At 44.6% G+C, this 26,257-nt stretch overlaps 1 protein-coding gene and 4 long non-coding RNA genes across 39 annotated transcripts in view; 1 reads left to right on the top strand and 4 right to left on the bottom strand.

Annotated features, from left to right (window-relative positions):
• Positions 1-26,257, top strand: part of LOC147326921 (fibrocystin-L-like) — a 58,174-nt gene that overhangs the window by 23,544 nt on the left and 8,373 nt on the right. For 13 of the 35 annotated variants that reach the window (XM_086294497.1, XM_086294493.1, XM_086294489.1 and 10 more), the window contains 26 exons: positions 556-775; positions 843-991; positions 1,196-1,241; positions 1,698-1,745; positions 2,143-2,565; positions 3,442-3,661; positions 3,729-3,877; positions 4,082-4,127; positions 4,584-4,631; positions 5,029-5,451; positions 6,328-6,547; positions 6,615-6,763; positions 6,968-7,013; positions 7,470-7,517; positions 7,915-8,337; positions 9,214-9,433; positions 9,501-9,649; positions 9,854-9,899; positions 10,356-10,403; positions 10,801-11,223; positions 12,100-12,319; positions 12,387-12,535; positions 12,740-12,806; positions 13,212-14,977; positions 15,078-15,155; positions 15,434-15,578. In XM_086294497.1, the coding sequence (XP_086150623.1) occupies positions 14,923-14,977; positions 15,078-15,155; positions 15,434-15,578 (278 nt within the window). In that variant the 5' untranslated portion in view covers positions 556-775; positions 843-991; positions 1,196-1,241; ... (19 more) ...; positions 12,740-12,806; positions 13,212-14,922. Of the gene's footprint in view, positions 1-555; positions 776-842; positions 992-1,195; positions 1,242-1,697; positions 2,566-3,441; positions 3,662-3,728; positions 3,878-4,081; positions 4,128-4,583; positions 5,452-6,327; positions 6,548-6,614; positions 6,764-6,967; positions 7,014-7,469; positions 8,338-9,213; positions 9,434-9,500; positions 9,650-9,853; positions 9,900-10,355; positions 11,224-11,352; positions 11,419-12,099; positions 12,320-12,386; positions 12,536-12,739; positions 12,831-13,211; positions 14,978-15,077; positions 15,156-15,433; positions 15,579-26,257 lie in introns of those variants that run through there. The other 22 variants (XM_086294495.1, XM_086294496.1, XM_086294487.1 and 19 more) reach the window with 22 other exon arrangements.
• Positions 2,051-2,772, bottom strand: LOC147326925 (uncharacterized). Its single transcript, XR_015129777.1, has 3 exons — positions 2,619-2,772; positions 2,375-2,545; positions 2,051-2,295 (listed from the first exon to the last, which is right to left on the bottom strand). It is a non-coding gene; the product is annotated as an uncharacterized LOC147326925 (long non-coding RNA).
• On the bottom strand, positions 4,937-5,658 carry LOC147326926 (uncharacterized). The gene is made up of 3 exons (XR_015129778.1): positions 5,505-5,658; positions 5,261-5,431; positions 4,937-5,181 (listed from the first exon to the last, which is right to left on the bottom strand). It is a non-coding gene; the product is annotated as an uncharacterized LOC147326926 (long non-coding RNA).
• On the bottom strand, positions 7,823-8,544 carry LOC147326927 (uncharacterized). Its single transcript, XR_015129779.1, has 3 exons — positions 8,391-8,544; positions 8,147-8,317; positions 7,823-8,067 (listed from the first exon to the last, which is right to left on the bottom strand). It is a non-coding gene; the product is annotated as an uncharacterized LOC147326927 (long non-coding RNA).
• On the bottom strand, positions 10,709-11,430 carry LOC147326928 (uncharacterized). Its single transcript, XR_015129780.1, has 3 exons — positions 11,277-11,430; positions 11,033-11,203; positions 10,709-10,953 (listed from the first exon to the last, which is right to left on the bottom strand). It is a non-coding gene; the product is annotated as an uncharacterized LOC147326928 (long non-coding RNA).

Here is a 26,257-nt window from a genome sequence, read left to right on the forward strand (position 1 = left end):
CTTGCCTTGACATTTTTGTTTCTGGGAGTTCTTGATTGCGTTCCTCAAGCAGTCCATTACTCCATGGGCCGTATGCAGCTGTTGTCTTTACCTCTGTGTTGAAATTTTCTGCCATGTCTCTCACGTCATTGTCATTAAACTCTCCCCCATTGTCACTAAGTTGTTTGAGAGGAGCCACGTGCACGCATCGCGTCATGAACAAAGTGTTTGACAATTTCAAAACATTTCTGTGAGTTTAGGATTCTGCCTGCACTAAACTGGTCAATAATGTGGGGATACCACTCATGGTTAAAGTTCACACAGTTCCACAGACACAGTCTCATTGTATTCAGATGTTGGTGTTGCTAGTGCGAGTTTTCTTGTGTCTTTGACATATCAATATTCACAAACAGTTTTCTGCAGGATTGTGTGGCATTCTGCATCATTGTCCTAAGCTTTTTAAAGTCACATGTAATCGTGATTCCCGTTTAAATCTTACAGGAAAAAGTAGAATAAAGTTACTCTGTGATGTTTTTTCAACTTGTTTCAATTTTAACGATTCCGTTTTTTGAGCAGAAGGTGTCCTGCTTGCCGTGGTGCTGGGGACAGGAGCTCGGTGAGGGGGCGCTCCTGGCACAACCCCCCTTTGTGTGAAGATGCACCAGCACTGCTGCCCGGTCAAAGTCTTCAATATCATGAGCAACCTCAAACTGTCACCGTGTAAAAGTGGCTCGACACCAAGACACTCACCACTAAGCATGCGCAGCAGGTGCTGCGGTGGAGGGACTAGATTCAGGTGAAACGCTCAGCCGGCTTTTAAACCCGCAGCTCTGTCTTTACCTGATCATTTTTTCCAAATTTAGATTTCTTTGACTGCCAACATTAAGACCGCCAACACTACACGAAGGTGGTGGGAGGGGCACACAGCCTAACAGGACGCTGCTCAGGAGGACGCAGAGACAGCGTGATGGAGGCTGGACTGGGTTCTGCTGCGTACCCGAGGTCATCACAGGTATGTCATCATCGGTGCTGCCGGACTGCGTTTGAACCTCTGAGGAGGTCTTTCTTTTTCTCATGATGAGATAGAGACCATCTGATTATCCCATATGATCATGAAGCATCCTGAAAGAAAACATTCAGCTTTTCGAGCAGCTGTGGCTGCAGATGTTTGCTCTGTGTCAGCTGACCTGTGTTGTGGTGGTTTCTGTGTGAACAGGGGCGGAGGGCTTCTACCAGTAACGAGTCAGGCAGGAGCTGAAGTGGTAAGTTTATTAGATTGATCAGTATTGCTGAACTATGAAATTTTTTTTTTTTTGCATACAGGTATAACAGAATAGCTTTAGTGTAGTTGTTGTTTTAAACTTGAGTATGAACTTATACAAAATGCAGCAAGATATTTAAAAAAAAAAAACCAGTTTTGTTGATTAAAAAACACTATATCGGATTCATATCGGTATCGGCAGATATCCAAATTTATGATATCGGAATCGGTATCGGACATAAAAAAGTGGTATCGTGCCATCTCTAGAATACACCCCAACCCAGCACCAGAGCCTGAACTGGTAACAAAGGCAGTGATGAACAGTTCATTCATAATAAATCTGTGATATAGTTTGTTTAATTTGCATCTGTATTTCACTTCCTTTGAATAACGTAATTTATCTAGTTTCACACTGAGGTTTGAATTTTAGCTCATTGGTTTCTTTCTTTATCCATAGGGTCTAATATGATGTCATCCTACCCTGTGCAGCTACAGGTTTGAGCTGGTAAGGTCAGACACCAGTGTTGGATGAGAAGCCCTGGCTTATAGTCTCTGCTCTAATTAATTTCAGAGGTGTTCTTTCAGGTGCAGGCCGTGTTATTACTGGTCCATTTTGACCAATAACAATTCCTGGTCTCTTCTACTCAGGGCAGGCCACTTGCTTGTAATACACCTCGTCTTGAGCTGCATACTTCACATCTGTGTGACGAGTCTGTGTCCGCAGTGCTCTCCATATTCTCTGCGAACTTTTTGCTTCTGTAAAAACTTTCTTGATGCATCTAAAGCACAAGTGTGACTTGCTGTCACGGCTCAACGGCACGAGGGAACAGGGATGGACACAGGCGCAGAAACCAACCCGGAAGCGAGGTGACAGAAAACAAATGATTTATTTCCGCCCACAGGTAAACAAAGGTGAAACACAAAGCGACGCCACCACACTAGTGGCGCGTAGGATTCGTCGGTGATAATGAGGGCGACCTAGACACCTCTAGGAGACGGCTGAACAGCGGGGACAGCGGGGAGGTAGAAACAGGACTAGGTAGGGGCCGGGGGCACTGGAACAAGAGGAGATCACGATCAGAGGGATCCAGCAGACAACCAATAATCCTCCGCAGTTGAATTGAATTGCCTTACTTGGTTTCAGATGGAGGGGACAGGTGGAGCGGAAAACCCGGAAGCGGTCGAGGCGTGGGGAGGCAGGCAGGTGAGCGGTGGGCCGGCAGGCCACGTTGTGTAAGCAGCTGGCGGCCCAGGTCCAGGAGGACGGGAGCGAGGGGAACAAGATCTCCACTCCGGGTGCTATCGCTGAGGACAAGAAAAGACAGGTCAGTCATCACACGGCGTTAAGACAAGGTTTAGGATGCTCCACTGAACTAACATGGGAATAGCAGATACTCAGGCGATGAGTGGTTGAGAGCGCAGGTCTGATATACCGCTGGCACGATTGCTCACAGGTGGTCAGCCAGGGAGGGGCAACCGGACTCCGCCTAAAGGAGGAGGAGCCGCTGTCTGAGACCTGCAGGTGCCCAACCAGACCATGACACTTGCTGCCTAGAAGGCACAGCAAGGAGTGTTGTATTGTAGCCAAAAATGTGTTCTTTGCCATAAGAGCCCAGTCCATTGCAGTGTTCCACTGGCAGCAGTTACTTGCCTTGACATTTTTGTTTCTGGGAGTTCTTGATTGCGTTCCTCAAGCAGTCCATTACTCCATGGGCCGTATGCAGCTGTTGTCTTTACCTCTGTGTTGAAATTTTCTGCCATGTCTCTCACGTCATTGTCATTAAACTCTCCCCCATTGTCACTAAGTTGTTTGAGAGGAGCCACGTGCACGCATCGCGTCATGAACAAAGTGTTTGACAATTTCAAAACATTTCTGTGAGTTTAGGATTCTGCCTGCACTAAACTGGTCAATAATGTGGGGATACCACTCATGGTTAAAGTTCACACAGTTCCACAGACACAGTCTCATTGTATTCAGATGTTGGTGTTGCTAGTGCGAGTTTTCTTGTGTCTTTGACATATCAATATTCACAAACAGTTTTCTGCAGGATTGTGTGGCATTCTGCATCATTGTCCTAAGCTTTTTAAAGTCACATGTAATCGTGATTCCCGTTTAAATCTTACAGGAAAAAGTAGAATAAAGTTACTCTGTGATGTTTTTTCAACTTGTTTCAATTTTAACGATTCCGTTTTTTGAGCAGAAGGTGTCCTGCTTGCCGTGGTGCTGGGGACAGGAGCTCGGTGAGGGGGCGCTCCTGGCACAACCCCCCTTTGTGTGAAGATGCACCAGCACTGCTGCCCGGTCAAAGTCTTCAATATCATGAGCAACCTCAAACTGTCACCGTGTAAAAGTGGCTCGACACCAAGACACTCACCACTAAGCATGCGCAGCAGGTGCTGCGGTGGAGGGACTAGATTCAGGTGAAACGCTCAGCCGGCTTTTAAACCCGCAGCTCTGTCTTTACCTGATCATTTTTTCCAAATTTAGATTTCTTTGACTGCCAACATTAAGACCGCCAACACTACACGAAGGTGGTGGGAGGGGCACACAGCCTAACAGGACGCTGCTCAGGAGGACGCAGAGACAGCGTGATGGAGGCTGGACTGGGTTCTGCTGCGTACCCGAGGTCATCACAGGTATGTCATCATCGGTGCTGCCGGACTGCGTTTGAACCTCTGAGGAGGTCTTTCTTTTTCTCATGATGAGATAGAGACCATCTGATTATCCCATATGATCATGAAGCATCCTGAAAGAAAACATTCAGCTTTTCGAGCAGCTGTGGCTGCAGATGTTTGCTCTGTGTCAGCTGACCTGTGTTGTGGTGGTTTCTGTGTGAACAGGGGCGGAGGGCTTCTACCAGTAACGAGTCAGGCAGGAGCTGAAGTGGTAAGTTTATTAGATTGATCAGTATTGCTGAACTATGAAATTTTTTTTTTTTTGCATACAGGTATAACAGAATAGCTTTAGTGTAGTTGTTGTTTTAAACTTGAGTATGAACTTATACAAAATGCAGCAAGATATTTAAAAAAAAAAAACCAGTTTTGTTGATTAAAAAACACTATATCGGATTCATATCGGTATCGGCAGATATCCAAATTTATGATATCGGAATCGGTATCGGACATAAAAAAGTGGTATCGTGCCATCTCTAGAATACACCCCAACCCAGCACCAGAGCCTGAACTGGTAACAAAGGCAGTGATGAACAGTTCATTCATAATAAATCTGTGATATAGTTTGTTTAATTTGCATCTGTATTTCACTTCCTTTGAATAACGTAATTTATCTAGTTTCACACTGAGGTTTGAATTTTAGCTCATTGGTTTCTTTCTTTATCCATAGGGTCTAATATGATGTCATCCTACCCTGTGCAGCTACAGGTTTGAGCTGGTAAGGTCAGACACCAGTGTTGGATGAGAAGCCCTGGCTTATAGTCTCTGCTCTAATTAATTTCAGAGGTGTTCTTTCAGGTGCAGGCCGTGTTATTACTGGTCCATTTTGACCAATAACAATTCCTGGTCTCTTCTACTCAGGGCAGGCCACTTGCTTGTAATACACCTCGTCTTGAGCTGCATACTTCACATCTGTGTGACGAGTCTGTGTCCGCAGTGCTCTCCATATTCTCTGCGAACTTTTTGCTTCTGTAAAAACTTTCTTGATGCATCTAAAGCACAAGTGTGACTTGCTGTCACGGCTCAACGGCACGAGGGAACAGGGATGGACACAGGCGCAGAAACCAACCCGGAAGCGAGGTGACAGAAAACAAATGATTTATTTCCGCCCACAGGTAAACAAAGGTGAAACACAAAGCGACGCCACCACACTAGTGGCGCGTAGGATTCGTCGGTGATAATGAGGGCGACCTAGACACCTCTAGGAGACGGCTGAACAGCGGGGACAGCGGGGAGGTAGAAACAGGACTAGGTAGGGGCCGGGGGCACTGGAACAAGAGGAGATCACGATCAGAGGGATCCAGCAGACAACCAATAATCCTCCGCAGTTGAATTGAATTGCCTTACTTGGTTTCAGATGGAGGGGACAGGTGGAGCGGAAAACCCGGAAGCGGTCGAGGCGTGGGGAGGCAGGCAGGTGAGCGGTGGGCCGGCAGGCCACGTTGTGTAAGCAGCTGGCGGCCCAGGTCCAGGAGGACGGGAGCGAGGGGAACAAGATCTCCACTCCGGGTGCTATCGCTGAGGACAAGAAAAGACAGGTCAGTCATCACACGGCGTTAAGACAAGGTTTAGGATGCTCCACTGAACTAACATGGGAATAGCAGATACTCAGGCGATGAGTGGTTGAGAGCGCAGGTCTGATATACCGCTGGCACGATTGCTCACAGGTGGTCAGCCAGGGAGGGGCAACCGGACTCCGCCTAAAGGAGGAGGAGCCGCTGTCTGAGACCTGCAGGTGCCCAACCAGACCATGACACTTGCTGCCTAGAAGGCACAGCAAGGAGTGTTGTATTGTAGCCAAAAATGTGTTCTTTGCCATAAGAGCCCAGTCCATTGCAGTGTTCCACTGGCAGCAGTTACTTGCCTTGACATTTTTGTTTCTGGGAGTTCTTGATTGCGTTCCTCAAGCAGTCCATTACTCCATGGGCCGTATGCAGCTGTTGTCTTTACCTCTGTGTTGAAATTTTCTGCCATGTCTCTCACGTCATTGTCATTAAACTCTCCCCCATTGTCACTAAGTTGTTTGAGAGGAGCCACGTGCACGCATCGCGTCATGAACAAAGTGTTTGACAATTTCAAAACATTTCTGTGAGTTTAGGATTCTGCCTGCACTAAACTGGTCAATAATGTGGGGATACCACTCATGGTTAAAGTTCACACAGTTCCACAGACACAGTCTCATTGTATTCAGATGTTGGTGTTGCTAGTGCGAGTTTTCTTGTGTCTTTGACATATCAATATTCACAAACAGTTTTCTGCAGGATTGTGTGGCATTCTGCATCATTGTCCTAAGCTTTTTAAAGTCACATGTAATCGTGATTCCCGTTTAAATCTTACAGGAAAAAGTAGAATAAAGTTACTCTGTGATGTTTTTTCAACTTGTTTCAATTTTAACGATTCCGTTTTTTGAGCAGAAGGTGTCCTGCTTGCCGTGGTGCTGGGGACAGGAGCTCGGTGAGGGGGCGCTCCTGGCACAACCCCCCTTTGTGTGAAGATGCACCAGCACTGCTGCCCGGTCAAAGTCTTCAATATCATGAGCAACCTCAAACTGTCACCGTGTAAAAGTGGCTCGACACCAAGACACTCACCACTAAGCATGCGCAGCAGGTGCTGCGGTGGAGGGACTAGATTCAGGTGAAACGCTCAGCCGGCTTTTAAACCCGCAGCTCTGTCTTTACCTGATCATTTTTTCCAAATTTAGATTTCTTTGACTGCCAACATTAAGACCGCCAACACTACACGAAGGTGGTGGGAGGGGCACACAGCCTAACAGGACGCTGCTCAGGAGGACGCAGAGACAGCGTGATGGAGGCTGGACTGGGTTCTGCTGCGTACCCGAGGTCATCACAGGTATGTCATCATCGGTGCTGCCGGACTGCGTTTGAACCTCTGAGGAGGTCTTTCTTTTTCTCATGATGAGATAGAGACCATCTGATTATCCCATATGATCATGAAGCATCCTGAAAGAAAACATTCAGCTTTTCGAGCAGCTGTGGCTGCAGATGTTTGCTCTGTGTCAGCTGACCTGTGTTGTGGTGGTTTCTGTGTGAACAGGGGCGGAGGGCTTCTACCAGTAACGAGTCAGGCAGGAGCTGAAGTGGTAAGTTTATTAGATTGATCAGTATTGCTGAACTATGAAATTTTTTTTTTTTTGCATACAGGTATAACAGAATAGCTTTAGTGTAGTTGTTGTTTTAAACTTGAGTATGAACTTATACAAAATGCAGCAAGATATTTAAAAAAAAAAAACCAGTTTTGTTGATTAAAAAACACTATATCGGATTCATATCGGTATCGGCAGATATCCAAATTTATGATATCGGAATCGGTATCGGACATAAAAAAGTGGTATCGTGCCATCTCTAGAATACACCCCAACCCAGCACCAGAGCCTGAACTGGTAACAAAGGCAGTGATGAACAGTTCATTCATAATAAATCTGTGATATAGTTTGTTTAATTTGCATCTGTATTTCACTTCCTTTGAATAACGTAATTTATCTAGTTTCACACTGAGGTTTGAATTTTAGCTCATTGGTTTCTTTCTTTATCCATAGGGTCTAATATGATGTCATCCTACCCTGTGCAGCTACAGGTTTGAGCTGGTAAGGTCAGACACCAGTGTTGGATGAGAAGCCCTGGCTTATAGTCTCTGCTCTAATTAATTTCAGAGGTGTTCTTTCAGGTGCAGGCCGTGTTATTACTGGTCCATTTTGACCAATAACAATTCCTGGTCTCTTCTACTCAGGGCAGGCCACTTGCTTGTAATACACCTCGTCTTGAGCTGCATACTTCACATCTGTGTGACGAGTCTGTGTCCGCAGTGCTCTCCATATTCTCTGCGAACTTTTTGCTTCTGTAAAAACTTTCTTGATGCATCTAAAGCACAAGTGTGACTTGCTGTCACGGCTCAACGGCACGAGGGAACAGGGATGGACACAGGCGCAGAAACCAACCCGGAAGCGAGGTGACAGAAAACAAATGATTTATTTCCGCCCACAGGTAAACAAAGGTGAAACACAAAGCGACGCCACCACACTAGTGGCGCGTAGGATTCGTCGGTGATAATGAGGGCGACCTAGACACCTCTAGGAGACGGCTGAACAGCGGGGACAGCGGGGAGGTAGAAACAGGACTAGGTAGGGGCCGGGGGCACTGGAACAAGAGGAGATCACGATCAGAGGGATCCAGCAGACAACCAATAATCCTCCGCAGTTGAATTGAATTGCCTTACTTGGTTTCAGATGGAGGGGACAGGTGGAGCGGAAAACCCGGAAGCGGTCGAGGCGTGGGGAGGCAGGCAGGTGAGCGGTGGGCCGGCAGGCCACGTTGTGTAAGCAGCTGGCGGCCCAGGTCCAGGAGGACGGGAGCGAGGGGAACAAGATCTCCACTCCGGGTGCTATCGCTGAGGACAAGAAAAGACAGGTCAGTCATCACACGGCGTTAAGACAAGGTTTAGGATGCTCCACTGAACTAACATGGGAATAGCAGATACTCAGGCGATGAGTGGTTGAGAGCGCAGGTCTGATATACCGCTGGCACGATTGCTCACAGGTGGTCAGCCAGGGAGGGGCAACCGGACTCCGCCTAAAGGAGGAGGAGCCGCTGTCTGAGACCTGCAGGTGCCCAACCAGACCATGACACTTGCTGCCTAGAAGGCACAGCAAGGAGTGTTGTATTGTAGCCAAAAATGTGTTCTTTGCCATAAGAGCCCAGTCCATTGCAGTGTTCCACTGGCAGCAGTTACTTGCCTTGACATTTTTGTTTCTGGGAGTTCTTGATTGCGTTCCTCAAGCAGTCCATTACTCCATGGGCCGTATGCAGCTGTTGTCTTTACCTCTGTGTTGAAATTTTCTGCCATGTCTCTCACGTCATTGTCATTAAACTCTCCCCCATTGTCACTAAGTTGTTTGAGAGGAGCCACGTGCACGCATCGCGTCATGAACAAAGTGTTTGACAATTTCAAAACATTTCTGTGAGTTTAGGATTCTGCCTGCACTAAACTGGTCAATAATGTGGGGATACCACTCATGGTTAAAGTTCACACAGTTCCACAGACACAGTCTCATTGTATTCAGATGTTGGTGTTGCTAGTGCGAGTTTTCTTGTGTCTTTGACATATCAATATTCACAAACAGTTTTCTGCAGGATTGTGTGGCATTCTGCATCATTGTCCTAAGCTTTTTAAAGTCACATGTAATCGTGATTCCCGTTTAAATCTTACAGGAAAAAGTAGAATAAAGTTACTCTGTGATGTTTTTTCAACTTGTTTCAATTTTAACGATTCCGTTTTTTGAGCAGAAGGTGTCCTGCTTGCCGTGGTGCTGGGGACAGGAGCTCGGTGAGGGGGCGCTCCTGGCACAACCCCCCTTTGTGTGAAGATGCACCAGCACTGCTGCCCGGTCAAAGTCTTCAATATCATGAGCAACCTCAAACTGTCACCGTGTAAAAGTGGCTCGACACCAAGACACTCACCACTAAGCATGCGCAGCAGGTGCTGCGGTGGAGGGACTAGATTCAGGTGAAACGCTCAGCCGGCTTTTAAACCCGCAGCTCTGTCTTTACCTGATCATTTTTTCCAAATTTAGATTTCTTTGACTGCCAACATTAAGACCGCCAACACTACACGAAGGTGGTGGGAGGGGCACACAGCCTAACAGGACGCTGCTCAGGAGGACGCAGAGACAGCGTGATGGAGGCTGGACTGGGTTCTGCTGCGTACCCGAGGTCATCACAGGTATGTCATCATCGGTGCTGCCGGACTGCGTTTGAACCTCTGAGGAGGTCTTTCTTTTTCTCATGATGAGATAGAGACCATCTGATTATCCCATATGATCATGAAGCATCCTGAAAGAAAACATTCAGCTTTTCGAGCAGCTGTGGCTGCAGATGTTTGCTCTGTGTCAGCTGACCTGTGTTGTGGTGGTTTCTGTGTGAACAGGGGCGGAGGGCTTCTACCAGTAACGAGTCAGGCAGGAGCTGAAGTGGTAAGTTTATTAGATTGATCAGTATTGCTGAACTATGAAATTTTTTTTTTTTTGCATACAGGTATAACAGAATAGCTTTAGTGTAGTTGTTGTTTTAAACTTGAGTATGAACTTATACAAAATGCAGCAAGATATTTAAAAAAAAAAAACCAGTTTTGTTGATTAAAAAACACTATATCGGATTCATATCGGTATCGGCAGATATCCAAATTTATGATATCGGAATCGGTATCGGACATAAAAAAGTGGTATCGTGCCATCTCTAGAATACACCCCAACCCAGCACCAGAGCCTGAACTGGTAACAAAGGCAGTGATGAACAGTTCATTCATAATAAATCTGTGATATAGTTTGTTTAATTTGCATCTGTATTTCACTTCCTTTGAATAACGTAATTTATCTAGTTTCACACTGAGGTTTGAATTTTAGCTCATTGGTTTCTTTCTTTATCCATAGGGTCTAATATGATGTCATCCTACCCTGTGCAGCTACAGGTTTGAGCTGGTAAGGTCAGACACCAGTGTTGGATGAGAAGCCCTGGCTTATAGTCTCTGCTCTAATTAATTTCAGAGGTGTTCTTTCAGGTGCAGGCCGTGTTATTACTGGTCCATTTTGACCAATAACAATTCCTGGTCTCTTCTACTCAGGGCAGGCCACTTGCTTGTAATACACCTCGTCTTGAGCTGCATACTTCACATCTGTGTGACGAGTCTGTGTCCGCAGTGCTCTCCATATTCTCTGCGAACTTTTTGCTTCTGTAAAAACTTTCTTGATGCATCTAAAGCACAAGTGTGACTTGCTGTCACGGCTCAACGGCACGAGGGAACAGGGATGGACACAGGCGCAGAAACCAACCCGGAAGCGAGGTGACAGAAAACAAATGATTTATTTCCGCCCACAGGTAAACAAAGGTGAAACACAAAGCGACGCCACCACACTAGTGGCGCGTAGGATTCGTCGGTGATAATGAGGGCGACCTAGACACCTCTAGGAGACGGCTGAACAGCGGGGACAGCGGGGAGGTAGAAACAGGACTAGGTAGGGGCCGGGGGCACTGGAACAAGAGGAGATCACGATCAGAGGGATCCAGCAGACAACCAATAATCCTCCGCAGTTGAATTGAATTGCCTTACTTGGTTTCAGATGGAGGGGACAGGTGGAGCGGAAAACCCGGAAGCGGTCGAGGCGTGGGGAGGCAGGCAGGTGAGCGGTGGGCCGGCAGGCCACGTTGTGTAAGCAGCTGGCGGCCCAGGTCCAGGAGGACGGGAGCGAGGGGAACAAGATCTCCACTCCGGGTGCTATCGCTGAGGACAAGAAAAGACAGGTCAGTCATCACACGGCGTTAAGACAAGGTTTAGGATGCTCCACTGAACTAACATGGGAATAGCAGATACTCAGGCGATGAGTGGTTGAGAGCGCAGGTCTGATATACCGCTGGCACGATTGCTCACAGGTGGTCAGCCAGGGAGGGGCAACCGGACTCCGCCTAAAGGAGGAGGAGCCGCTGTCTGAGACCTGCAGGTGCCCAACCAGACCATGACACTTGCTGCCTAGAAGGCACAGCAAGGAGTGTTGTATTGTAGCCAAAAATGTGTTCTTTGCCATAAGAGCCCAGTCCATTGCAGTGTTCCACTGGCAGCAGTTACTTGCCTTGACATTTTTGTTTCTGGGAGTTCTTGATTGCGTTCCTCAAGCAGTCCATTACTCCATGGGCCGTATGCAGCTGTTGTCTTTACCTCTGTGTTGAAATTTTCTGCCATGTCTCTCACGTCATTGTCATTAAACTCTCCCCCATTGTCACTAAGTTGTTTGAGAGGAGCCACGTGCACGCATCGCGTCATGAACAAAGTGTTTGACAATTTCAAAACATTTCTGTGAGTTTAGGATTCTGCCTGCACTAAACTGGTCAATAATGTGGGGATACCACTCATGGTTAAAGTTCACACAGTTCCACAGACACAGTCTCATTGTATTCAGATGTTGGTGTTGCTAGTGCGAGTTTTCTTGTGTCTTTGACATATCAATATTCACAAACAGTTTTCTGCAGGATTGTGTGGCATTCTGCATCATTGTCCTAAGCTTTTTAAAGTCACATGTAATCGTGATTCCCGTTTAAATCTTACAGGAAAAAGTAGAATAAAGTTACTCTGTGATGTTTTTTCAACTTGTTTCAATTTTAACGATTCCGTTTTTTGAGCAGAAGGTGTCCTGCTTGCCGTGGTGCTGGGGACAGGAGCTCGGTGAGGGGGCGCTCCTGGCACAACCCCCCTTTGTGTGAAGATGCACCAGCACTGCTGCCCGGTCAAAGTCTTCAATATCATGAGCAACCTCAAACTGTCACCGTGTAAAAGTGGCTCGACACCAAGACACTCACCACTAAGCATGCGCAGCAGGTGCTGCGGTGGAGGGACTAGATTCAGGTGAAACGCTCAGCCGGCTTTTAAACCCGCAGCTCTGTCTTTACCTGATCATTTTTTCCAAATTTAGATTTCTTTGACTGCCAACATTAAGACCGCCAACACTACACGAAGGTGGTGGGAGGGGCACACAGCCTAACAGGACGCTGCTCAGGAGGACGCAGAGACAGCGTGATGGAGGCTGGACTGGGTTCTGCTGCGTACCCGAGGTCATCACAGGTATGTCATCATCGGTGCTGCCGGACTGCGTTTGAACCTCTGAGGAGGTCTTTCTTTTTCTCATGATGAGATAGAGACCATCTGATTATCCCATATGATCATGAAGCATCCTGAAAGAAAACATTCAGCTTTTCGAGCAGCTGTGGCTGCAGATGTTTGCTCTGTGTCAGCTGACCTGTGTTGTGGTGGTTTCTGTGTGAACAGGGGCGGAGGGCTTCTACCAGTAACGAGTCAGGCAGGAGCTGAAGTGGTGCGTCGATGTGGAGAGTAGGTCAGCAGAAGGAGAGCACATGTGGTACAGACATACACATAATCCTTAACATCCTGAACTAAAATGAACCACCAAAACAAACTGAAGGAGGGTATGTTGCGATTGTTCCCAGGATGGCTGGTGTGTACAGAGTAGATACCTTGTGAAGGGACACTAGAGGGAACATACTGGCGATTGGGGGTTACGGCATCTCTCTTTGTGGGTTACAGGACGCATGTCTGGAAGCGATAGTGAAGTTAAATTGTGTGAAAAAAAGGAGACCATCTGGCTTGTCCAGCGTTGAGTTGGTTTGCCGTCTGTCGCTGGATGATTGTACTACTGGATGATTGTACTACTGACGTTAGTGTTCTCACAGCTCCTGTGGATTTGTGCTTAGTTTGTGACTTCCCTTCTCTTCTGCTTCAGACCTTCCCCCCCGGACCTGCGACCTCCCTGCCGCGTGAACGTGTGTGAGTGTGGGCAAGAGGACGTGAGCGAGTGTGAGAGAGCTACCCTGTGATTCCCTGGAGTTTTGGATTCCCTTCACTGTATACAGTATATATTGTGCACTGGAACTGTAAATAACTGCATTTTGGAGACATCTAACCGCTCTGCGTTTGAGTCCCTATAACCAGATCGTGACAACATTTGAATTTAAATGTTCAATCTTTCAAATAACGGACAGATATTTGTGAAATCATGACACATTTCTGAATTGTTGTCGGAGTGTTAAAGAACAGCTTTGAAATTCTCATGAGTTGTTCACATAAAAGAAAAATCAACATCATAATGCGGCTATCCCTTCGGCGCCAGCTGTGGGCTGAAGGCTGGAGCCGAACAAAAACACCCTGATAACGACTGTGTTTAGACTCTTCTTCCCACTCCATGCAAGGCCACCTTGTTGGCTGGTAGACTTTACTTAGCCTGGTAGGGCAAAGGACACTGTCTCCGCTGAACTATGGACCAAGGTTTTAATAGTTTTGCAATTTTCATTAGTTTTTATTTTTATTTAGTTTTGACTTCAGATTTTCAATTCTATATCAGTTTTAATTAGTTTTTACCATTTGTTTGGTAGTTTAGTTGAGTTTTTATTTTTTGAAAATCCTTCGTTTCAGTTTAGTTTTTATTAGTTATAGTTATAGTTTTAGTCTTGTTTGCAAAATGAGCCACATACCAGGGGCAAGACTGTTTTTTTTTTTTTTCTTTCTTTATTATTATTATTATTATTATTATTATTATTATTATTATTTACTGTTTGCCAGTTTTAGATCTGTTTTCTTTTTATGGTTCAAGGCACAAATTAGTTGAATAGGAAATCTACAATTAATATAAGGTTGCAAGCATCATAAGGAGTTTTATTTATCATTGTTATGATCACAGACAGTTTTGCAAACACTCAAAGACTGAAATGCGAAGCACTACTGTACGATATGTTTTATAAATGAAACGTGGAATAACATGACAATAACAGAATAACATGAAGACCACTTCAAGAGCACATTGTGCAAGTGGAGAATGATTGCACTTTAATGCAAATTTAATCCAACGGTCATGAAACGGTGTGAAAAAGTCAAAGGCTACACAAAGACCATATTTACTGAAGGACTGAACAAATGCAAAACGTGTATAACTTTGCATACTTTAGCTTTTTATAGCTCCACTTCTTCCTCCACATGTTCATCGCTAATTACGTCCCGTGTTCATGGAGCCATTATTTATCACGGTTTTTGACTCACTTTCGCTTTTGTTTTTAAATGCAGACATCTTGAAAATCTGATAAATGCAGCAAAAACTTCTTCCAGTCTCCTCCCAGTTTCAGGTGAGGGGCGGGACCCTGAGCACGTTATAAAAAGGTAGTGCGCGTCCCTGAACTTTCCCAATCAACAGGTAAACAAAATTTTCTCACAGCAGGTGAGTTTTGTTCACTTAAATGTCACACTGGAAAATGGAAAATACAATTTTTTAAAATAATATTTGTTTTAATAATTGTACATTTTACCACATATATTTATTCTATGGCTGTCAATAAATTTCAATTATATTTTTGTTATAAATAGTACTTTTGTGTCACGTGATTCACAATCGGTCGAGAGAGGGGCGCAGGTGAGGCAGCAAAGTAACCTGGGAGCTCTTCAGGATGGAGGTCAAGTGGAAGGCCGCAGCTCTCCTCTTCGCTCTTTGGTGTTGCTGCGGTAAGTTAAGTCAACTTCTATTCTAAACTCAGTTGTTTTAGCTCGCTGTTCACACTCGAGGAAAAAAGATTTCCATTGCGGTTTTAATTCAATTTTGCAGATGCTCAGCGCATAACCTCCGTGTCCCCACGCATAGGAAGCGTCAATGGAGCCACACGACTCACCATTCAAGGAGATGGTAGGAGATCCGTAATGAGGTTTAGAAGTAAATTTAAAAAGTAGTGTGGGCATTATTTTACTTTGTAAAACAAGTTATGATGGATTCTTAGATATAAGTCAATTTTAAGCTATTCTGTAGCTAAAAGATGCAGCTGAAGAAGATTTGTTAATGCAGTTGTAACTGTCCTGAGAGTCCTTGTGCCTGCTGGCCTGGTGGGATGATGCTGAAAGATGTGACTCTAAGCCTCAAAAACAATTACCTTCTGAGATTTTGTTGCCCCCTTTTTTCCCTTCCAGGTTTTGCACAGGAGCGGCAGTTCCAGCTGAATCCAGTAGACGACATGTTTGGAAACCGTGTGACCCTGGTGTCAAACACCCTGTCAGTCCCCTGTGATGTGGAGAGAGACTCCACACACCGCAACCAGATTATGTGCTACACCAGGTACAGTCCAGGCATACTTTAGCAGCACGTCTGTATTTACTTATTTCACAAGTTACTTAATTATTTCACAGGCACTTTATATTGTCACTTAAAGACCCTACAATAATACAGAAAAAAACCCAACAATCGGACGAAAAGCTATGAGCAAATACTTGGCAACAGCAGGATAAAAAACTCCATTTTAACAGGAAGAAACCTACGGCAAAGCCAGGCTCAGGGGAGGCGCAGTCATCTGCTGCAAGTGGTTGGGGGTGAGGGAAGGGAGACAGGAAATAAAACACTTTGCCTAAAATAAATTCCCCTCTGAGCGCCCCTAGTCGTCCTTGTGAATAAAAGATTAATTAACTTTCTAGATAACTTAGCTATAATAGCTGTTGTTTAATACTGGTTAATTGATTAGTCCTTGCATATTGGCTCTTTTTTTTTTTTTTTTGTTAAAAAAAGACTGTTAAAAAAAATGGAAATAATTAAGTGTAACAAAATCCCAGTTTCATCATATCCATCCATCTTCTTCCACTTATCCTTGGATAGGTTGCTATTCCAGCTACCATACCCTGGTGCACCCTGGACAGGTCACCAGTCTGTCGCAGGGCTAACACATAGAGACAGACAACCCACATTCCCACCAGGCAACTATAAATGATATATGGCTTTAATATTTACTAGACACATTTACAACAGCATCTGAAAAGCAGGTAGTGTAGATAAACAGAGCTTAGCCAACTCTAAAGTAACTTGGATGAAATTTAATTTAAACATTAGGAAGCCCAACATTCAATGCTGGCATTACAGCTGTGATAAAACACTGCAACTGACTAGCAATACAATAACACAACACAAAAGCCAAGCCATCATGAGTAAATTTTAAGTGTTTAGTTATACATTAGTAAAACATAAAAAAAAAGCAACAAAAAAAAAAAGCACTGAACTGAACTGCAAGTGTTGATCTAAAGGAAAACTCGCTGCTCCAGAGATGTGGTTGTTCAGTTTCTCAGCCCAAATGACAGGAGTCCACACAGAAAAGATGCGTTCCACAAATGCTTGTGAAGCAGGGGCACTAACAAGATCTAAAGCTACTGGGGCAAGTTTTGGATAGACATCCTGTCTTGCTTTCCAGAAATGCAGCGATGCTGTATCTGGTGACTGAAGAATCAGTGAAACATTTGGATCCAGCAGGCAGGCTCCTGCTGGTGTAGCATCAAACTGTGTGGAATCAGGATTAAGAATACCAGCAAACCGTTCCCTTAATTAAAGACTTCAGAAGCACTTGAGCTAAAGGATTCCTAAAAGGACTCGTCAGCAGATGTGCCTCAAGGTTGAGCAGACATGGCACTACTTGTGAGAGTGACTGGCTGTCACTCTGAAGCTGGTCTGTATGAATGGCAAAGGGTTCAAACAGCTTGACAAGGTTCTCCAGCTTGGCCCAATCACTTGTGAGAAGTATCCATCTCCAGCTGCTCAAGCAGTTGGTTTAGTTCAGCTCTGGTTTCTAGCAGTTGTCTCAACATGTCAAAAGTACTGTTCCAACGAGTGGTACAATCCCGGATCAGAGTTTTGCCACACCTTTTGATCATTTCTTCATTTGCCACTGATGATTTTCTTACAGCATGTACCAGTTTTCTTGCTTTAGTTATGACTGAATCAGCAGTCGGGTGTTTCATGGCATCTTTGATTGTGAGCTGGAGAGTGTGTGCTAGGCACGGCATTCTGTGGAACTTGCTGCTCTCCCCATATTCTTGCAGCTCAAGGTCTTAAAAAAACAAAACAGACAATTATAAAACATGTAAACATTATAAACATAGAAGCAATAGTCTAAAAATGTTGTTATATTTCCACTTGAGGTATGTATTTGATTTAATAAAAACTATTTCGTAAACTATGGACATTAGCTCTGTGCTGCAGGTCTCTTAGGTAAGCAGACCTGTTTCAATACGTTTTACTTCTTAATAGTGTTATCCCCATAGCCATGAGTAGGATCACAGCAGAAGCACCGATTAAAGCTTTTACTGGGGATTGTGAGTAATGTGGGCAGCCTTTTATGTGAATTGACTATGTGCACGTTAGCATATGCTACTTCCGGTGCGGAAACTCCTGTGGGGAGCTTTGTTTCCGGTGTCCTATTCGCGCCTGGTTTACGGTCCAAAACAAGTTAAGCAAATGAATGAATCAAGCCGCGATTTACATTTCTATAGATGTCTTGGGCATTTACCCAATATATCTGTAAATGATGTTCATCGACTTGTCGATATTTTTCCCCTGCGCCTCAGAGCAAAAGAGAAAATATTCAAATGTTATATTTCTCAGTATCTGTATACAGCGGTCCCTCGTTTATCGCAGGTGTTATGTTCTAAAAATAACCAGCGATAGGTGAAATCAAGTAGCCAATGTTATTTTTTGACGGTACAACACGTTTCGTGGACATCGTGGACATACAGCACTGCACTTCAGAGTCACACTGCTAGCATCGATGCAGCAATTCTGTACTGTACAGGAGAGACGTCACGGAGGAGATCGTCTGCAGCGATCAGGACGCAGGACACAATGTGATGTAAAAAATAAGCATGCAAACTTGCACTAAAAAATCTGTGAAACAGCGAGGTGAAAGGTGAACCGCGTTATAGCGAGGGACCGCTGTAATTTTGAAGGTAAGTTACAACATACCCTTCGTAAATACTAATGTATAGAAACCGTTACCAGCAATCATTCATTTTTTGTGTGGCTTTTTTCACAGTTTGTTAACATGCTGTGTAGGTGTGTACTTGACTAGCTGATCTCGACATAACGGGGAAACATCTGGTTTGACTATTCTTCACCTGTAGTTTGAATGCTGAACATTTGCCTGTTTAAATCATGAGACCAGTCACTATACAGAGATGTGCTTCTGAATGTGGACGATGTGTCTTCTGCTGCAGTGATGCAGTTCTGCTTGTGTTGAGTGATGTAAACAACTGATCGATCTAAACTCTTTAAACGTCAAAATTGATCATTAGATTTTTTGTGACACAACAGTGGTGAGTGTTCCCACCTTCTGCTCTTTGTAACTTAACGCCATCTTTCCGTTTTCGAGTTTTGGACATGATTGTGGAGGATATCTTCACAGTAGTGATTGACCACAAAGTAAAGCTACCGGAAATGTACAACCCCACATCCGGTCTCAAACCAGGAAGTTAGCATTTTCTCGTGCACAGGGTCAATAAAGCATAAACAGCATTGCAATTATTTAGTTTAAATAAAAAAAAGTTGGGGAACTTTCGTTTACAAAAACAGTGATGTCACGATCCTGGGTCTTAGGACCCAGTGTTTTGAGTTCTAGTTCATTTTGATGTTTATAGTATGTTTAGCTCATTGGGCCTCCTATGTTCATTTGCTTATTAGTTCCCCCTTGTGTTTCAACCCATGTTAAGTCTCCCCTGCCCTTCATGTCTCTCTCTGCCCCCTCTGTTCTGTTTATGGTGTCTTTGCATGTTTGAGTTTCTTGTTTTCTGTCACCCTGCATTGTGCATTATGTTCTCATGGTTGGTCTTTTGTTACTCCCTCTAGTCTAGTCTCTTGTGCTCAAAGCTGAGTATTTCCCTCTGTGTATTTTGGTTCTTAGACCTCTGCCTTATGGTTTGTCTCTGTTTCTTAGTTGCTGTCTCCACTGTGTCTAGTTCGCGTCTCTGTGTGATACTTCCTGTTTTACTTTGAAGGTCCATGCCTCATGTGAGTGTTTCTAGTTTTGCGTCTCTGTCTCGTCCAGTCCTGATTTCTCCCAGCTGTGCCCTCCTTCTGTGTCTCATTCCCTCGTTATCCCTCTGTGTATTTAAGCCCTGTGTTTCTCTTTGTCAGTGTCATAGCTGTGTGATTTTTCCCTGTGGCTCCTTGTGCTTTAGTTTTCCCAGTTTAGTTTATTTTGTATTGTTTTTCGTGTCCCACTCCACGCCAGCAATAAAGCTGTGTTTTTTGAGTTTACCTTTTGTCTCTGTGAGTTTGCGTTTGGGTCCTCTCCTGCCTGCCACACAGCCGAATCATGACAAGTGAACCTTTACCAGCTACAGCTAGTTTCCATTTCCAGCCTTTCTGCAACATATATGCTGTCTGCAATATAGCTACAGTAAAAGAGAGGAAGTATTCACATGCATCAGAAAATTTACTAGGAAACTAACATTATAGCTGCAAATGCTGTAACCCTGGAGAGCAGCCATTTGGCTTTTCTACCTTTAAAACCCAGAGAGTTGCCAAATGGCTTTTAGCTAGGCTTTAGCTTCAGCCAAGTGGAAGCTAAATTGGCTAGTCATTCATATGTAAATTGGGTTGTTACCTGGGAATTCTGGAGGGAGGGGAGTGGGGGTGTGTGATTGAGGGCATGGGGGAGCTGCTAAAAGCTGTGAACTTCCTTTTGTGTTTCATCTTGATGCATTCTCAATCATCCAGGGAAATAAATCTCCAAAAGTCACCAACTTGGCGTGTTTCAGTTTGCCATCTTAGGGAGAAATCAACACACATGGGTGTATTTCCTTTGTTGCTGAGATTTATTGATAAAAACAGTACAAAAAACCAACCATTTGTACACATATTTACAAATAATAATAAAAAGTGAGTGAGTACATTTCAACATTATACCAGTGGTCTGATTGATGCCACAATGGAGCAAATCGAGCAAAGACTGATAAGTTCGCTGCAATTTCCAGTGTGTGGGGATCATTTGTCACCAACTGCATCACGTGCTACAACCCTGGTCTACATATCACCGTTGATGAACAGCTTTTCCCATCAAAGACTCGGTGTTGTTTCCTGCAGAATATTGCAAGTAAACCTGACAAGTTTGGGATCAAGTTGGATGGTTGGATGGTTCGGGAGTACACTGTCCGCAAAGGAACATGGCGCTGGCCAGTCGCCGTGTTTTATAACATGATTGACATGGCAGCACTGAATGCACATGTGCTGTATCAAGCATGCACCGGGACGAAGGAAAGACGGGTGGACTTCCTGGTGGCGCTTGCAACAGAGTTGGCTCACTCTCATGTAGCTGCGAAGAAGGCAAGAAGAGAACAGTTGCTTCGGACACAACCCTCCACACCGACCCCTGGAAAAAGAGCCACGTGTCAGGTCAAACACAACTGCAAGAACAATCATGCCACTGTGCGATGTGTTCACTGCAAAAGATACACATGTGGTAAATGCAGACTACAGAAACCATGGCAGTGCCAGGATTGTGAGTGATTGCTGAAAATGTTGAAATGTACTCACTCACTTTTTATTATTATTTGTAAATATGTGTACAAATGGTTGGTTTTTTGTACTGTTTTTATCAATAAATCTCAGCAACAAAGGACATACACCCATGTGTGTTGATTTCTCCCTAAGATGGCAAACTGAAACACTCCAAGTTGGTGACTTTTGGAGACTTATTTCCCTGGATGATTGAGAATGCATCAAGATGAAACACAAAAGGAAGTGCACAGCTTTTAGCAGCTCCCCCACGCCCTCAATCACACACCCCCACTCCCCTCCCTCCAGAATTCCCAGATAACGACCTAATATACATATGAATGACTAGCCAATTTAGCTTCCACTTGGCTGAAGCTAAAGCTTAGCTAAAAGCCTACCAGCCATTTGGCTGCTCTCGGGTTTTATAGGTAGAAAGGTAGAAGCCTGGGGATGCTAGTTAATGCAACGGTTTACATGAGTAAAAAGAAAAAAAATTGACAATGTGTTTGCTCCTATAAAAACACTCACCAAAATCTCCACGTTCCTCACACTCTGTGTCTGACTCCTCCGACTCAGACTCCATCCACATTTCATCTTGGCCCTCTCCAGCAGCTCTTTGCTCATCCTGAGAACCATTGGTATCATCAGTTCGCCTGCGATTCTGAAGAAGCCGTACGGCCTTGACGATGTTGACCCCGTTATCGGTTACAACGAGCAGCACCTTCTCGTTCCCTACAGCCCACTCTTCTAATGTATGATCAATGCAGCGGGCGATGGCCTCCCCGGTATGTGGGTGCTCCAGTCGGTGCAGGTTAAGCAAAGCATGGTGGACCTGGCCTCCAGGTGGGTGGTAAAAACAAGCTGACACACCCATGAAAGATGCTGTTAATCCCCTTTTGCTCCAGCCATCTACACATAGTGTTAGCTTCCTCGCTTCTTTTTTTTAGTTCTTTCAGTTTCTGCTTTGCTATATCCATCTTGGCCCCAATGAGACAATTAACTCTTGCAGCGCCTGATGTTCGGAATTTTGGTTCAAGTGAATTGCTAAACTTTTTGAAGGCAATTGACTCACACAGTTGTGTAGATATCCCAGTCTCAATAAACATATTCACCAACGCTTCCTCTCGCTTGTGATGTTCCTGCGAATTGACCAACCAGCAGCCATCCGGTCGCCGTTGGAAGTACTGCATTAATGTTTTTTGTGGGGTTTTCTCAGCGTGCATCACGCTGCCTTGCCTGGGGTTAGCTTCTGTTTCTGGGGATGAGGCTTGGGCGTGCTCCCTTACCTTCTCAAGGTAAGCTAGGTTAGCCTTCTTGTGCGAACTTTTCAAGTGCACTTTAAGGTTTGTGGGATTTTTCCCCTTTAAAAATGTCCCACATATTTTATCTCTTTCCACTACAAGACACTTGCTTTTATCTAAAACACAGTCATATTCGAAGTAATCCCAAATTGGACTCTGGCGCTTTCTCCCGACTTTTGCTGACATGAAGCTACGCGTGGACGGAGCGGCAACACAGATGACTCGACTGAGGTACTTGCCACCTGCTGGCATAATGAGGCACAGCAAGAACGTAACCTGGAAACTACACTTCATTCTCAGCCTAGACTAACGTATGGCACACACACATCAACAAAAACTAAACATGTTTTCTCTATAAATTCAGTTAATTTGACTGAAACTCTTCAAATAAACCATTCCTCTGCAGATGATCTGTTAGCTGTTTGACAACTACTCTTTCAAGGATGTTCGATATGAAAGGAAGGTTGGAGATTGGCCTATAATTAGCTAAGACTGCTGGGTCTAGAGATGCTTTTTGAGTAAAGGTTTAACTACAGCCAGCTTGAAGGCCTGTGGTACATAGCTGATTATTAGAGATAGGTTGATCATATTTAAGATCGAAGCATTAATTAATGGCAGGACTTCTTTGAGCAGTTTTGTAGGAATGGGGTCTAAAAGACACGTTGATGGTTTGGAGGAAGTAATTATTGAAGTTAACTCAGAAAGATCAATTAGAGAAAAAGAGTCTAACTTAACATCAATGGTACTAAGAGTAGCTGTAGATAATATTACATCTGTGGGATGATTATTGGTAATTTTTTCTCTAATGATAAAAATGTTATTTGTGAAGAAGAGTTGGCAGTTCGTCTTGCAATCTGAAGGTTGCTGGTTCGAGCCCCGGCTTGGACAGTCTTGGTCGTTGTGTCCTTGGGCAAGACACTTCACCTACCGCCTGCTGGTAATGGCCAGAGGGGCTGATGGCGTGATATGGCAGCCTCGCTTCTGTCAGTCTGCCCCTGGGCAGCTGTGGCTACAACTGTAGCTGCCTCCACCAGTGTGTGAATGTGAGAGTGAATAAATAGAGGAATTGTAAAGCGCTTTGAGGGTCTTCAAAAGTGCTATATAAATGCAATCCAATATTGTTCAGATAGCTGCTCTGCTCTATGTTGGTACAGGGCATTGAAGATGATAACAGTGGGTGGATTATATTCTTAGCGCTTTCAGAAAGACATCTACTGTGATGAAGTCTACTCCCCACTGCAGTGTAATCAATTATTGTAAATGTAAATGTTATCAGGAAATGATTTCAAATTCAAATTTTATTTGTCACACACACACACAACCATACACAGTATGACATGGGGGTGAAATGCTTGTAGCTGTACAATGCCCGACCATTAAATGACAGAAGAAAAGTTTTACAATATTTACAATTTACTACAAAAATTTACAAATTAACTTAGGAAATTACAGTAAAGAATGTGCAAATAGCAGAAGAGATTATAAAGATAAGGATTATAAATTATAGGAATTATAGGATTATAGGAAATGTGTGGTGGTGCGTGTGGTGACGTGTGTGAGAGTCCAGTCTTATAGTGACGTGTTTGGGAGAGTCCAGTCCTACACCTGGTTCAGGCCCCGAATAGCCTGGGGGAAGAAGCTCCTCTTCATTCTCTCTGTTTTGGCCTTAAGGGAGCGGAAGCGCTTCCCAGACCTCAACAGTGAGAAGAGTCCATTGTTGGGATGGGAGAGGTCCATCATAATCTTCCTAGCTTTGGACTTGCACCGCTTGGTGTAGATGGACAGCAGGTCAGGGAGCTCTGATTGAATGATGCGTTCTGCCGAGCGCACCACCCTTTGCAGATCTCGTCTGTCCTGCTTGGTGCTGTTCCCAAACCAGGTGCAGATGTTTGCCATCAGGACGCTCTCGATGGTGCAGGAGTAGAAGTTCTTGAGCACCTTCAGTGGCAGATGGAAGTCTCTAAGTCTTCTGAGGAAGAAGATATGCTGACGGGCTTTCTTAACCAGGGTGTTGATGTGACAGGACCATGACAGGTCCTGAGTGATGTGGACACCCAGGTATTGGAAACTGTCCACTCTCTCCACTGGCGTGCCACTGATGATGAGGGGTTTGTAATTCCTCGCCTGCTTTGTAGTGAAGTCCACGATCAGCTCCTTAGTCTTGCTGATGTTTAGGAGGAGGTTATTCTCCTGGCACCAGGTCTCCAGGTTCCTAATCTCCTCCAGGTAGGCCGTCTCGATGTTGTCGGAGATCAGGCCCACAACAGCAGTGTCGTCAGCAAACTTGACAATGGAGGTGGTGTCGGATGTGGCTACACAGTCATAAGTGTACAGTGAGTACAGCAGGGGGCTTAAAACACAGCCCTGAGGCACTCCAGTGCTGAGTGAGATGGAGGGGGAGACTTGTTTTCCTACCCTCACTGATTGGGGTCTGTCTGTGAGGAAGTTGAGGATCCACTGACACAGTGATGAGCTGAGTCCTAGATCCGTCAACTTGGTGAAAAGCTTAGAGGGAATTATTGTGTTGAATGCTGAACTGTAGTCCACGAACAGCATCCTAACATAATTCCCTCTGCCAGTGTCCAGGTGACTCAGGGATGTGTGGAGCAGGTGAGATATGGCATCGTCTGTGGAACGATTAGTCCGGTAAGCAAACTGAAGTGAGTCGATGGTGGGAGGAAGTGAAGAAGTGATGTGATCTCTCATCAGTCTTTCAAAACACTTCATCACAATTGAAGTCAGTGCTACTGGACGGTAGTCATTGTGGCAAGCGGGCTGTTGTTTCTTTGGAACAGGGACAATAATGGACCGTTTGAAGCACGTGGGAACCACAGCTTGGGCCAGGGAGAGGTTGAAGATCTCCGTGAACACCGGTGCTAGTTGATCAGCGCAGGCTCTAAGGACCCGGCCAGGGATTGCATCTGGTCCTGTTGCCTTCCTGGTGTTCACCCTCCTGAAGGTGTTCCTCACAGCATGCTCTGTGATGACGAATGCATTTTCTTCACTGGTGCACTCCGAGCACGCGCAGCCGTTTGTTGTTTTAATTGCTGCGGCGTCGAAGCGAGCATAAAACGTGTTCAGCTCATCAGCCAGTGAAGCATCTGCATTCATCATTGAAGAAGCTGGTCGTTTATAGTCAGATCAGACAGGAGAGGGTTTTCAGGAAACACTGTTAAATGTTCAGTTTCTATGCCATATGTTAAAACAAGATCTAGAGTGTGATTAAAGTGGTGGGTGGGTTCTTTTACATGTTGAGAGAAGCCAATTGAGTCTAATAACAGATTAAATGCCATGTTGAAGCTGTCATTTTTAGCATCTATATGAATGTTAAAATCACGCACAATAATTATTTTATCTGAGCTGAGCACTAAATCAGGGTGGACGAGGCTAAGCATCAGGCTTTGAAATAAATTAAAAGTCTGTCTTAGTCTTTGGTTGATTGATAGGCTGATGTGAAAAATCGCTGCCACACCACCTCCTCGGCCTGTGCTTCAAGGTTTCTGATGGCTAGAATTAGAGATGGCACAATACCACTTTTTTATGTCCGATATCAAGATCATACATTGGGATATCTGCCGATACCAATATGAATCCGGTATAGTCTATTTTTTTAACTGTTTTTGTATAAGTTCATTTTTAAACACACGACATCCTTGTAATAACACATTTGTAACATTTTTTTCACGTTAACATTAGAGGTGGGTTCTTCAGAAATATCAACATTTCAACCTTCTCAGCTGTCAGCCTGCTTCTCCTTTCATTAATAATAATGGAGGCTGTATCAAAGAGTCTCTCGCTCTCCACAATTGTTGTAGGTGCACAGAGAAATTTAGCTGCAGAGTGGGAAAGCTAAGTTTGTTGACTTGCCAGTACAGCAGTGGATTGTCTGAGCGTTGAATGGCAAGTTTGCACTTCAATGTGTGCACTTGTCGTGGCTAACTGAGGAACAGGATCTAGAGTGTTTTCCTTCAGGATTTCATCAAAAACACTTTCAAGTCTGCTATGCCTGGAAGATTCCACCTGTGGAGTCTTCTTTGCTGGCTCCAAGACTACTGAACATGATGTCCCTTGTGCTGGCTCTGAGGTATCTAATATAGTTCTCCTAAAAACTCCTCCTTCTTTCCCACCTCTGCAATCAAAGCATCTTTTGCTAGTTTTCAGGTTTCTACACTTTTGAAGTACCTGAGC

The sequence above is a fragment of the Aulonocara sp. 'chitande type north' Nkhata Bay genome, linkage group LG6, assembly GCF_057382095.1.
Source record: "Aulonocara sp. 'chitande type north' Nkhata Bay isolate Kocher_YH1m ecotype deep benthic linkage group LG6, A_spYH_male_GT1.1, whole genome shotgun sequence".
Taxonomy (NCBI): domain Eukaryota; kingdom Metazoa; phylum Chordata; class Actinopteri; order Cichliformes; family Cichlidae; genus Aulonocara; species Aulonocara sp. 'chitande type north' Nkhata Bay.